A 14,743-nucleotide genomic window follows, 5' to 3' on the forward strand; every position below is an offset into this window, starting at 1 on the left:
AAATTTTTTATAATGCTTACAGGAACTGCATTATGCACTGTGAGTGACAATTATTAATTTTCAAGTTCTGGGAAAAACAAAAGTTAAGACCCTCACTGACAACTAGATAAGAAAGTGCTGTCTTGATATTAAAATTTATTGTCAACCTCTAGAACAGAATTAAAAAATTCTCTGTTTCTTCTTGCTGACAGCCCCAACTCAATTACCTGCTTTCCATAACAGAATTCTAGCAAGAGGTGCTTTATTTGCATCAATAGTTTTCTGTTAGCAATCATGTGTATCATACGTTTGTTTATTTTACAGCCTTGTGATTTTTCTTTTCTACTTTGGGAGGGCCTAAGAGGAAAGCCACATTTGCTTTCTATGACACAAGATGGATACACAGCTGTATGTTGGAAACTGTAAAGAGATTGACTAGCACCATCATTTCACTCAGTTGCAAATTCTTAAGGATATTTTTCTGATGACCCAGTCTTATAGTGACCCACATGCTCCACCAGTGCGCACTGTTGCAAAAGTGCCATAAAGCGCTTTACAACTGTGTGAAGACCGGAAGTGCTACCGAGAAAGCTGCACAAACAACTGCTGGGGCAGGTAAGTTCAGCACAGGGGTGGAGGGAGGGTGGCAATGGGAGCAGGGTGGGCTGATCAGCCTGGGAGGGGGTGGGATTAATGGCACTGACACACATTGTATCCTATCCTCCTTCCTTGGTCTGAATCATTATCATCGATCAACTTGGACTCGCGCCAGCGATAGCACTGATCCTGGTCCAAGTTGATATGTTGTGGCTGCCTGGGCTTACTGAGTGGTTAGGGGACAAACGTTCCCTTACCCCAAGAAGACCTCCAGCAGCTGACATTCTCACCCACAGGATGCAGTGTAGCCTGCACATGTAGTGGCATCACTAGGGTTTGTGACATCCTGTGTGGGAAGCCAATACATCACCTCCATGATGGACCTCCTCCCAAGCAGTGGGTGGGGTAACAACCCGGGTGGTGGGCATGGTGATGTACCATTGCCCCGCCCCTGTCGGATTCTGGCCATACCCTTTGAAAGAATAGAGATATTTCAAAGAGGTTTGTCTCATTGCATTTTGCTGTAAATTACACATTGAATGGTATACAGGTGCAACCTATTTATCCACAGATTCTTTATCTGCAGATTTCTCTCAACTCGAATGGGGTGGGGGGACGGACGACTGAAAGTCGAATACACCTTTGCCTCCTTTGCCCTACGCTGGTTTCCAGGCAGCCCAAAACTCTGCAAAAAGGCACAGGCAGGGAAATACCTCTGGAGCCATGGCAGATGGTTATAGATAATGACATGAAACTAAGCAGCCAAGCTTCCCATTTGACTTAAATCAAAAACAAGCAAAAACCATCACGTAAATGTGAACATCTTGATTGTAGGTTTTTCAGTTTTATTGCAATGATAGAAATAATTAGGACAAGAAACAGAAGCCAAAGATTTGTCATGTTTCTATCTAGTGTAACTTTTATGTGCACAGCATGTGTGACTGCTCCAGTGTGAGCCTTTAAAGACAAGCAGATGAAGTAATGATGATGATGAAAGATTGTTTAGAAAATGAAAAACTAGTTCAGGAAACAAAGATGAGGTCTTATACTTTCAAAGTGTTATACAAAGAAAATACAATATGGTGATATTTATAAAATTAAGAAATTCAATGATAAATTTCTTGCTCAGCTTTGAAATTTTTACATAATACATTTCTTACATGTAGTACAGCATGTAGTTCTCTGTACTCGCAGATCCAGGAGGACTATCTGTGTCCATTAACTTGCACCCCCTTTGACCATTAACTTGGTTCTTAGTTTTACTACTAGTACCAAGGATGAATGTGTCTTGCTTTTACAGGTACTGGTCGCTATAAGCATGAAGCTTATAGGCAGACAAGCAGGAAGGAAGCCTGCATGCTATAGGGGACGACTCAGAGAATGTTAACAGGAAGCAAGACCGGGGAGGGGGGGAGGGAGGAGAGAGAAAGAAAAAATATAAATAATTCTTACCATCTGGAAACTCCTTGTAGAATGAAATTCGCACTGCATCATATCAAAGAATATTGGAATAGTAGCTTTTCTAAGTTCAGTCTCGGGGATGAGTGTCATTTCTAACATGGGCCCCACCATCTCAGGGATAAACTTGATCTTATGCTGGCCTGTAGAGACAAAAAAAAAAGTACACCTGATTGTTTGAAAATGGGGTTGATCAGAGCTCACAAGAGTTAAGCACAGGAATCTGTTTTTGATGTCTCTGGAAGAAAATCAAGTAATATATGAGACTCGGCATGTAGATAGTGCAATTTGCCATACCACTGAAAACCACAGTGATTTGGGAACAGTATGTTAAGTGTGTCTCTTATACAGATTTGTAATCCCTTTATTTAATTTACTTTGTTTAGAGGATTTATATCCCACTCTTCAGATGGCAGCCAAGGTATCCAATTGTGACTGAAGCTATTGGTGGAGAGATTTCCCAACATGATATAGTATTTCTGGAAACTTCTGGAGGCCCTGTTAACAATCTCCAGGACGGATGCCAGCAGTCACCAAGAAGAACAAAACTGCAGCAATAGGACGACCTTGTAACCAGATAAAGTCATGTATGAAAACCCAATATCTAAAAGGTCTGAGAAACAGGAAGTCAGCACAAGGAAAGTTTCCCAGGGGAATACATTCCAGAGTCCAGAACCATTCCTGAGAGAGGCCCTATCACGAGTTACTGCCTCACTTCTGAAGGTAGAGGAACTTGCCAAGTCTTAGAAGCAGATGCAGATCAGAATTGCTGGGCAGTTTACATGAAAGCAGTCGGTCCATCAGCCATTCCAGTAACAAGCCACTTAGGACTGTAAGGGTACAATCCTAAACCCTTATGTCAGTGCTTTCCAGCACTGACATAAGGGCAATGCAGCTCTGAGGTTAGGGAACAAACATTCCCTTTCTTTGAGGAGGCCTCCATGAGTGACACCCAAGTGCAGGATGCAGCACATGTCCCTTGGCACCACTATGCCAGTGCTGGAAAGCACTGACATAAAAGGTTAGGATTGCACCCTAAAGGTTGCACAGCCCAATCCTGAGCTGCCCGGGATCCTGTATTTGCATCTTAATTCAGACAGATCAAATATTGATATATCTGCACTTAGAATACATCCCAACCACATTAAACAATAACACGATAAGTTAATTCTTATTGGCCTTTTAAAGGCTGAACAGTTCTTATTATGCTGCATTTATTTTCTCAAAATCTTAAAGTTGCAATCTTATACACAGTTGCATGGGATAAGGGCCCAATCCTATTCAACTTTCCAGCACCAGTGCAGCTGCAATGCAGCCCCAAGACAAGGGAACAAATGTTGTGGAGGCCTCCATAACTTGGAGGAGACCTTGTAGAGGCCTCCATAACTACCCTACCACCACAGGATGCAGTGCACATCCCACTGGAACAGCTATACCAATGCTTTAAAGTTGGACAGGATTTGGCCCCAAGTCCCATTATCTTCCATACAACTAATTTTTGAGCAAATACATACAGTAGACCCACGATACAAATTGATTTACAATACAAAGCTTATCCTGCTTATTTGAGTTCCTGTTTTTTGTTAACATTTTCTCTCCATCTCCTGCTTCTGGTATTCAAATAGCCTTAAAATAACTTCCAGTGACCATAATTGGAAACATCTGACTGAACAGTGGTTGTTACCATAGACCAGGGGTGCTCAAACATTTTGGCAGGAGGGCAGCATCATCTCTTTGACACCGTGTCGGGGGCCGAAGAAAAAAACCAATTAATTTGCATTTTTAAATTTGAATGAATTTACATAAATGAATACATTACAGATGGAACTTATATGAACAAATGAATTTTACTGAACTTTATAATACAAATACACATGAGAACTATAATACAGGCAAAACACATGAGAACTATGAACTTTGAGCACTATGAACTAAGAACATTGAGCAATATGAACTTTGAGCACTATGAACTTTCAATGAGAGTGGTGGAGCTGTTGTCTTGATCTCAATAGTTCATTGTAATCTGGTACTAGTTTGGAGGAGCCAATGATCAGTAATGACTTCAAATGCTCATCAGTTAATGTGGACCTGTATTTTGATTTTACATATTTCATTCTTGAAAATGTCTGCTCGAAGAGGTATGTTGTCCCAAAAATAGAGAGAGATCCACGAGCAAATTCTTTCAAATTTGGGAATTTCTCAGGCTGCAGAGATTTATAGAATTGTGCCAGGTCTCCTTCCTTGTGCCTTGCTCTCAGAAGATCATTTGACTGCAATTCAATTATTTCCATTTGGAACCGACCTGGCAGTCTGTCCACATCACAGTCAAAGGGATTCTGAAACATTTTTATTTCCTCTGCGTGAGCATCCAGGTCAGAGAAGCGTTCTGTGAATTGTTTTGTGCAGCTCCCTGACTTTTTCTGCAGGAAATGATGATGGAAATGCTGCTCCACTCCCAGCACGCAATTTTGCACAGGTGGTTAAGTGCTCCAAGTTCTGGTGTTGTACATTCCTTCCAAGGAGCAGCAATTTGGACCTGAATGTCTTCACAAGTGAGAAGACATCACTGATTAGATTGTTTTCTCTTTGCATACTGATATTGAGTTGGTTCACGTGGGATATCAAATCTACAAAAAAAGCCAGTTTCATAAGCCAGTCAGTGTTATACAGGACTGGTACATGGTGATTCTTCTGTAGCAGAAATAATTTTATTTCCTCTCTGAGCTGGAAAAAGCACGAGAGGACCTTCCCGCAACTGAGCCATCTGACTGCTGTATAGAAGGGCAAGTCTATGATCTCTGAATCAGTCTCCTTCAGGAACTCACAAAATTGGTGATGAATCAGCCCATGAGATCTTAAGTAATTTATTGTATCTACCACAGGTTTCAGAACACGTCATGTCCACATATTTTACATACAGTGCTTGCTGATGGATGAGACAATACAGAAACATAGGCTTTGATAGTTCACTACTCTCCACTCTTCTTGTTATTTGCCCAACCAACCCTTTCTTCACCCCAGACATGTTCTTCCCTCCATCAATTGTCACACATTTCAGCTTACTCCAGTTTGTATTCTAATAAAGACTTTTCTAATTCTTTGAAGATGTCCTCCCCAGTTGTTGTGCCATGCACGCTGTGCACTGATGCCAATTCTTGAGTCACATTAAATTTGCTGTCGACACCACGGAAGAACACCAGGAGCAGTGAGGTGTCACACACATCTGTAGACTCGTCGAGAGCCAGAGAGTATACCTGAAACTGGCTTGCCTAGTCTACAGTTTGATAGACAATGTTGTTTCCAATATCTTCTAATCTTCGAGTTACAGTACTTCATGACAGATTCACCATGTTGAAAACACTTTCATAACCTGGGGTTATCTCTTCCACCATATCCACTGCACAGCCTTTGATTAGTTCTGCATCTGTGAATGGCTTCCCCCTTCTAGACAATCTACATGTCACCTTGCAACTGGACTTGGTCACAGCTTCATTCTCTGTTCTCCTGTGGGTGAACACAGCACGCTGTGACTCCAAATTTCATTTGAGTTGCTCCAGTTTCTCAGAACGCTGTGCTCCTGTGTACTGCGAGTATGTCCTCTCATGCTTGGTCTCATTGTGGCGAAGTAATGAGACAGCAGTATTAGTAATGCCACTGATGTGTGCGTGCTTTCTCTCTCTCTCTCTCTCTCTCACACACACACACACACACACCCACACCACAAGAACCTACCTCTTGGCCAGGTAAAAGCATACAAACAAAGCCAGAAATACATGGCGACATAAGCTGACTCTGAGGCAGGATGCCCCCACAGATATAACTTGTTCAGAAACAGGCAGGATGTGCCCTGAAGCACACACCTTTTGGAAAGGAAGAAAAAAGAAAAAAGTCCAGGAACACATGGAAACATCAGTGACAGAATAGTGGAGCTAAATACACATTTTGCTGCACAAAACCCCACCCCAAAAGAAAGAGGAGAATTTTAAAAAAATTATAAAAGCAGATATATCTGAGGGACAAAATGGGAAACACCAGAGGGGGTGTTGCCCACCGCACTTGGTCACAGCAACAGAACAAGCATTTTAAAAACCAGAGGCAGACAATGCAGGGCAGGTGTGCATCTTTTTATCCAGGAAAAGGGGGGTGGGCAGAGGAGGGGCACCACAGGAAAAATTCCACAACAGAGCAAGCATTTTAAAAACCAAAGGCAGACAATGTGCAGAGGCAGGCGTGCATCTTTTTATCCAGGAAAGGGGGGGCAGAGGAGGGGAATCACAGGGAAAATTCCACAACGAAGCAAGCACATATTTTGGACAGGAAGGTTGCAGGCAGCAGGAAAAAAAGGAATAAAGTATTTTTAAAGAGAGACTCACTCTTTGCTTCACACCAAAGTTATTGAGGCAGGGAGCCTTGTAGGTGAGGGTGGTGGCTGCTGCTGTTGCTTCTGTGGTGGCGCTTGCCCGCTCTCCCTGGCACATGCTGCTGCTGCTATGCAGTGGCGGTGGAGCAGTGTCTCGCCGGCTCTCCGCGGTGCCTGCTGCTGCTGTGTGGCGGCGGCAGCGTCGCTCACCCGCGCTTTGCTGGTGAAGCGCCTGCCTGCCCACATGCCCGCCCACCCAACCTCCCTCGTGGAGGTGGTGACGCAGGCGCTCTGTCTCTCCCTGCTGCTTCAGGCTCCACGTGTTGCCCGGGAGCCTGGCAGGGAAAGACTAGCCCAGCACATGCGCACCAGGACTTTCAGCAATAAGGTAACGCGAGACCTGCAAGTTTCACATTACTTTAAGACTATAAAAGGCCCTGCACAGATGCTGGGCTGGTCTTTCCCTAGCTGCCGGCAGCGAGGGAAAGACATACTGGGAGCTCGCGCACGGGGTCAGCACAGGCCACGGTGATTCTTCTGCGGGCCGTGTGCCCATTGGAGGCACACAACCCACTTGGGGGCCAGATGGGGACCCACTGCGGGCCACGAGTGGCCCACGGGCCGGGATTTGGGCACCCCTGTCATAGACAGTAAAGATGCTGAAGCCAGTGGTGGCTCCTTGATCCCTTGGTGCTAGGTCAGAATGAATGGAGAGCCATTTGCACCCCCCCATCCTATTTTCTAAGAGGCCCTCAAAGTAGATAGATTACACCAGCCAATTTGGAGGAGAATTCCAGTGTCTTGAGGGCTGGTGTTCATGGTGAGTGGGATCTTCCCTTGGCCTGGTCACAGGTACCTGTGACCTCTGAATCAGGAAGAGATACCAGTGTTTAGTTTCACCACCACAGTGATCAGTGTGAATGCTGGGGCCCCAGAAGGCTCTTCTGAATGTTTCACCTTCTTTTTGGGAGGCTCCTCAGTTCCAGCCACCCATTTTGAAGGTAATGTGTAGTGCTTGCCATGTGCCTTGTGATCCTCCCCTCAGTCCCAATAGGTAGTGGAGTAAACATGATAGTAGGTGATGCTGACAAGGCCAAAGTGAGAATGAAGATCATCTCCCAAAGGGCAGATTTGAGATAAAGTCCTGGTTCTTCCTTGTCTGTCTGGAAAACATTTTGCAATGTATGCAGGTGTTTACAAGCTGATTCTCTGTGTCTGACAGAGAAGATGAATATCAATCTTGTCCGCATTGAGAATGTCTGTTCCACAGTAACAGCACCTTTTAAAAAATGGCACTGCTCATGATATTATGAGACAGGGCTACTAACTACACATAAAAAATAAAAACACACACAAAAAAGATGTACACTGAGGTAAATGTCTTTTCTATTCTAGGAGATAAGGGACTAAGTGTGAGATCCTATCCTGTGCTAGAAAAGGCTAGCCAGGAGGCTTGCGCTGTATCCAGCACAGAATTGTGGCCAGAAGCAGCTTAACCAGAGGCAAGGGGAAACTTTTCCCTATACCCCTGGGTAAGAGCTGCTGGCCCCTATGGGTCTCCTCGGACTTGCACCACCTCTGGAGGTGGCACAAGTTCGAGGAGAGCAGGGCAGAGCGGAACTTGAAGCTGCTCTGTTCTCCCGGGCAATGGGGGTTGGGATCTGGCATAACTGCCAGATCCCAACCCCACCTCCCACTCCCTGCCTGCCCACCTGCCCCTGGGGCCACCCAATGCCTCCCCTCCCCCCACCCAGGAATGTCTCCCTCCCGCCTCCTCCCTGCCTCCCCCACACCTACCTTTTACTCTTGCGTCAGCCCAGGTGGGCCGACGCAAACCTTAGCGAGGAAGCTGCCACGGAGGTTGGATTCAGCATGTGTCGGCGCATCTCCTTGCACCAACACGGCTTTCTTAAGGAGGTGCAAATGTGCTTTACGACAGTTTTGTGCTTTACGACAGTTTTACGACGATTTGTCAGTTTGCGACCCTCCCGGACCAGCACAAGGGACTTATGTCGGCCAAAGGTGCAGTTAGGATTGCACCCAAAGAAGAAGTGCTCCTCCCCAGTGAGAATCAAAAAGGAATAGAGGGATTCGGCCTTTTACCTGTGCTTGATGCACACACCAATGCATGGAGTCTTGCCACACAAGCACACGGACAGAATGGTCAACAAGGTCTAGAAGCTTCCAAGACTGTTTCAGTATATCTCCACTCCACTATGTGTATCAGCACAGAGTCCATGTTTTTCCCTCTGTTTTCTGCCCCTGGCCATTGTTTTTAATTTGTTCAAATTTTGTTTATTTCGCATATATATTTTAAACATGCCCATGTTATTAACATAGTAAACCTGGAAAAGATACTTACAGCCACTGCATGATATAGAGCATATCCTAGTGAGATCAACCAAAGATTACAGCTGCAAATATTACAGTACACCAACTACATTAGAATATTGAGTGATAGAGCATCTGAAGTGTGGCCAGCTACAGTAACTTCATCAATTGCTTTTTGGTCTGCCCTCTTGCCCTTCATGCATCCATTGGCACACTGGTACACTGTGACATCTCAACACACAGCATCTGAGAACTTTTATAAACTAATAGCAAACTCAAGCAGTTGAGTGCCTATCAGAATGGAGGTACAAAGGGGCCATCCAAAAATAAGGACATTATTTCTACATAACTGGGGTACTCCTTCCAAATACAGAAGTACTTAAGTGTGCAAATCATCAGAAAAAGGAAAGAACTTTCCTCCCCCCCCCCAAAAAAAACATGAAGTAGTCTGATCTCACAGAAGCCCCAAACTACTGAGTAATCAATTGCTAAAACAAGAATAGTACAACACAAGTGTAGGAGGGAACTGACTGAGCCTATAAAAGCTTATAGTATCCTGGAGGTGATAATTTGAGTTGGGGAGATGAAACATTTTGTTGCAGGTCCACTTGTATGCTATCAATGTGACTGTTTCCCTTAACTAAACATTGACAAACTTTTTTCATCCTTCAGTCTTGGAAGACCACGGTATCACGCTCTGAATGGTGGTTTTGGAACAGAGTGTCCTCTCCAGTGCGTGAAGCCTGGGTAAAGTAGGTATGGAGGATAGACTGTTTCCCATGCAGCAAATCCCCCCTCTCCACATCGCTGAAATGGTCCAATGGAAAGGCAGAAGCCAGTACGGTTGGTTCCAGCGGCATCGCAGGAGTTGCCAGAACGTGACTGTGTTCAGCCATGAACTGCCTCAGGGACTCCGGCTCCAGATTTTGCCTCAAGGTTGACTCCTGAAGCCTTTTCCATAACTGGATGTAGCCACAAGGCAGAGGAGGTTTGGGATCAGAGTTTTCCTTCTCTCAGATGAGCTGCCTTCCCAGGCTAACAAGTCCCATCTACCCGGTGGCTGTTTAGCCGCCTCTTACAACAAGTACAGCCAAACTGATGGCCTATTCTTACCATATTAAATGAATTGTTTGAATCAAGAGATGAACACAGAACAAAGGCACACACACGAGATGTACATGGTACTAGTAGTTGACACTTTTCAACATGATACAGCTCTTACAAACATGAAATAAAATCTACCTTTTAATGTGTAATGGCAGAGCTGAATAATAATCACTTTATGTTATTGAATATACTTGAAGCTCTCTTTGCATACTAATGTATGCAAAACCATGTGGTGTCCTAAGCAATTCTTTCAAAAATATGAAACGACTATAAAGATTTCTATTTCAGTGTTATTACCGTTCAGTCTTTCAAGTGACAGTTTTCCTCCATTTCGCCTGAAAACTGTCAGAGCCAATAGATCAGAAAACAAATTGTGGTGATACAATGCGATTTGTCAGGGAGACCATCAATGTCATGAAGTTTAGGCTCTATCATAGGATTCCAAGTTTAGGGATGGGATTGCAAAAGAAAAAGGGAAAGAAAAGCAAAAGCAAACTTTAAATCTCTACTGAAATGAATGAAAGAAGTAAAAAAGCTGTTCATGCAAAGTAGAGCTCCCACGCACACAAGCAATTGCTGCATTGGGAAGTGGGGGGAATATTTTCCTGATCAGACATGTGAGGGAAAATCTCAGCTCAGTAATCAGCAAGCCCATGAGTGAAAAAGCTTTAGGTTCAACTTACAAAGGTACATGTGCTCACTGTTCTGTTTCTGTAATCCATTTTAGAATTACAATCTTTTATAGACATCAGGAAATCAGGGGAAATGCAGCAGTAAGAACTGCTGTCCTTTTTGACCTCCACTTCTGCCCTATATTGAACAATCCTTCCTTATGGGTCTTCACCAGCAGAAATTAAATCAATGAAGAAGGAAGGGGCTTATTATGAATGCAATGCAAGAGAAACTGTGTACCAGGAATAGCAGAGAAAAAGCTATTAGAAAATATTAAAATATGTATAATCACACTGAAGAATCACCATTCTTCAGCTATCTGAAGGCTGTTTAGCTCATCAGTTCAGCTGCAGTGTTTGAAGGCAGCTTTCCCCAGAATTTATTTTATTCTCCAGGAAGGGATGGGGGGGGGGAAGTCATTGAAAAAAGCATACAAGAACTGCAGAGTCAGCAGTCTCCAAGTTTTGAATGATAAACATACATCTCCACAAAACAACTCTGCAGCATATCTGATCAGACACTCAGCAAACTCTTGTAATTCCACTAAGGAATCAGAACTTTCCTCTACCTCCTTCTCCCCCCCTCCCAGTTATAGTTTATTCAGTGAAGTAAACCACTATGTTCAACATCAAAAGCCTTGTTCTATGTCCCCCCCCCCCTTCCCCGAAGCTTGATTTGGAGGGAACAGTGAAAGGGACTTCTCAGTTGTAGCCCTCAGATTGTGCAATAATCTTTTTCTTGAAACCAGTCTGGCTTCTTGATTGGCAGACTTTCACCACCTCACCAAAACTTGCTTGTTTAGACAGCCATTTCTGTTAACATTGTTTGATGTTCTCTTATTCTGAACTAGTGTTTAACCTTAGTCAGGTTTGGTTTTTAAATATTGTTTGATTTGCTCTGATATTATTAATGTTTTCTCATTGTTTCATTTGGAAATACAGCAGAAGCTCCAAAGTTGACCACCTCTCTATAATGACCACCTCCTTAAGTTGACCTAATTTTCACAGTATGGACAGACACTGCATATAAACTATGGGAGACCAACCTCTCTATATTGACCACCTCCGTAAGTTGTATCTTGACCACTCTGACCATTGCACAGAGTATTAATTTACCCTTTGTAAGTTGCCCACTGAACGCGATACTGTGGGTCTGTGTTTTGACTGGTTTGTCCCATCTTGGAAAAGCAAGAAGCCACGCAACAACCCCTCCCCTATGCCTGCTATGTTACCAAAAGGGCTGTTTTGTTCAGGGGAATTATTACACTGCCCTTATTGGAACATTAGGATCATAGGCTGAATAACAAGACGGCGTAATGCAGAGAAATTCCCTTTTGCTTAAAGAGGAGACTGAGAGAAAGATAACTTTCAATAAAAGATTATGGTTTATTACAAAAGGACAAAGGTAAACATAATGCACATGGAGAAATGAGAAGTGTATGTTTCTTGGTCTTAGTGCTTGAATCCAGTGTACCTAGCTTTCATGGTGGTTGCGTGTCAAGAGTATTTGGTGCATCCGAGGAAAACAGATAAGGAAGGGGGGCTGTAGGGAAGGCTTTAGGGGTCTCTGCTCTGTCAACCCCAGCTGCTAACTAAAGATTGGCAGAGAAGGGGAGGAAGGGGGGGGGAAGAAGGGAAAGAGTTCCAGGCACAAGATAGTTACCTGTCTTGTAGAGAAGTTGGAGGGGGGGGAGTAGTCCTGTGGAGAGGACCCTCTGACACAACACAAATGTGTTGGGCCTTGGGGGGGGGGAGAGAGAGAGAGAGAGAGAGGACGCCCTCTCTTATAAATGGTTGGGAGACAGTGCCTATATGCTGAGCTGGAAGGTAGTTCGATTGCCAACACAATGCTGGGTGCTTGGAATCCTGTTTTCATATGTATAAGTCTGAATGGGGATCGGGATGTAGGTAGTTATCAGCAAATTTATGGCTGGCTTCCTCGAAAGGGGAACTTAACAAAGGCTGTGTGGGGAAAAAAATGTAGGTACAATACAATGAATCAGAAACAGAATTTCAACACCAAAATTATGGAAGGCAGTTCAAGTTTGCATACAGTAATGTAGGAGATGCTTAAATAGTGATTGGATTAAGGCACAAGACTTCTTCCCATAATGTGTGACTATGGGGGGTGGTGGTTGTGTAACCATGAGCTTGTAGCTTGACCAAAGTCCTAGAAATGTGACCTGTATGCTGGGAGAACAGTTTGGCTTGCATGTTATAGTCCATAATAGCATAACTAGATATAGAGAGAGAAAATCACAGCTAAAAGGCAAAAAGGGGGATTTTCACGTAACAGCTAGTGCGTGTGTGAAAGGGTTTTTATAGGTGGGCATACTGCACATAGCCGACAGACCTGTGCTGGCTGCCGATTGTACCTGGACATGTACCAAGTTGTGAGGGACATGAGCTTACTTGTGCATAGTGAAGCCACTGTCCTTTCACTTTGGTTCCCATCACCAGTGCATTACTTTACACTTATACTGAAACACAACTGCTATTTTGCTGCCTATTCTCCCGGTTTGGAGAGATCCTTCTGGGGCACTTCACAATCCCTTCTGGTCTTCACCACTCAGAAAAGTTTAGTGTCATCCACAAACTTGTCCACCTCCCTGCTTATCCCTGTTTCCAGGTCATTTATGAAGATGTTGACAAGCACCAGTCCCAGGACAAATCCTTGAGGCACTCCACTTTCAACCTCTCTCCACTTTTTTTGTCAATTGCCCACTGACACCCACTCTCTGTTTCCTGGTCCTCAACCAGTTCCCAATCCATGAGAGAACCTGTCCTCTTAATCCCTGACTGTGGAGTTTTCTCAACAGCTTTTAGTGAGGGACTGTATCAAACACCGTGTGGCATTTAGTGAATCTGAGGAGACCCAGTGGTGGCCCGGTAGCCTAAGTAAAAAAGTGTTTTTTGTTTTTTTTTAGCTGTTGGGGCTATGTAACATGCTACATGCTATGGGCTGGCAAGAGTCTATATGCATTGGTCTGCCTGTCTGCTATGAAACCAAGTTTTTTTTTTTTACAATTTTTTTTAAGCTTATGAATTTTCAGGGTTTTTTAAAAACACTGATTGTGGGCTGTTTATTCTCTGTCTCTTGATATAGATGAAATAAATAATAAGCATCACAAGAAGATCAATTCTCATTGATATTTGCAATAAAACCTTTTAAAAATCCAATCTAAATAATAACTTGGCCTTGCATTTGTTGTCCTGGGAACTAAATATGATAATATTTAAATGCCTTTTCTCCATATGTTGACCACCTCCCTATGTTGACCAATTTCCTCCAGTCCCTTGGGTGGTCAACTTAAAGAGGTTCTACTGTATTATTTTTTCCCCCTGAATATTTTGTGAATCACTTTGAGAGACCTTCCAGAGTAGAAAGGTGGGATAATAATTAATAAAAATTAGATGCTTACTGAAAAGCTAACTCTACTTTCCTTTCCCAACTAAAACTGGTCAACAGAAGATAACCCAACTAATTCTTCAAGTATTTCTAGAAGTCATTCAAGTGTGGCCAAGAATTCAGGGAAAACAAAGGTTGAGCACCAACATTTTTCCAGAAGTATGTATTTTAGTGGTATGACTCACTGACAGAGACAGAAAATTAAAGCTAGGTGATACAACTGTCACTAGTGTATATAAGTAACAAGAAGAACATGTGGAAGGGGTGAGTAATACAACTGTTTTCCACAGCAGTATCCCTTGACCCAAGGAAAGAGTGATCTCCAACTCTTCCCAGGTGATCTCCTCAATTCAAACGTTACCAAAATAGGATGGGAACCACCATGCTGCTCAAGTTAATGTGAGAACAAGCTGTAAGTGGTTGAATCATCTCTTTGATGACCAGTCCTCTGACCATAAACTAGGGGATTATATGTGTGGGAGGCCTTGCAACTCCTGAATCGGATAGAACTAAGGTCTAAACGGAAATTTTCCATTGAACTTTTGAGGGAGTAAAGATGGGGATAAGTTTGAACCAGATATTAGCAGTTCAAAGTTTTGCAGAGCGGAGTCTGAATTGTCCTACCAGCCACCCAAAGCTGCTCCCTCTCTTTAGGGGTCCCTGTTGGAGAAAGCAGAGAACACTATCCAATGCTGCAACAGCTGGAGTCCTGCCCCTTTAAATTCCTTACAACCTTACTTACAGTACAGTCCTATGCATATCTACTTTGAACTCAGCAGGGCTTACTTCTATGAGCCTTGGTAAGCATGTACAGGTTTGCAGCTTTAGGAG

General features: G+C 43.5%; 1 protein-coding gene across 3 annotated transcripts in view; it reads right to left on the reverse strand.

Moving 5' to 3' along the window:
* The window catches only part of DOCK1 (dedicator of cytokinesis 1), a 484,421-nt gene that overhangs the window by 114,748 nt on the left and 354,930 nt on the right, over positions 1 to 14,743 (reverse strand). For all 3 annotated transcript variants that reach the window (XM_066618882.1, XM_066618881.1, XM_066618883.1), the window contains exon 33: positions 2,029 to 2,177. In XM_066618882.1, the coding sequence (XP_066474979.1) occupies positions 2,029 to 2,177 (149 nt within the window). The remainder of the gene's footprint in view (positions 1 to 2,028; positions 2,178 to 14,743) is intronic.

Source organism: Tiliqua scincoides, chromosome 3, assembly GCF_035046505.1.
Source record: "Tiliqua scincoides isolate rTilSci1 chromosome 3, rTilSci1.hap2, whole genome shotgun sequence".
NCBI classification, from domain to species: domain Eukaryota; kingdom Metazoa; phylum Chordata; class Lepidosauria; order Squamata; family Scincidae; genus Tiliqua; species Tiliqua scincoides.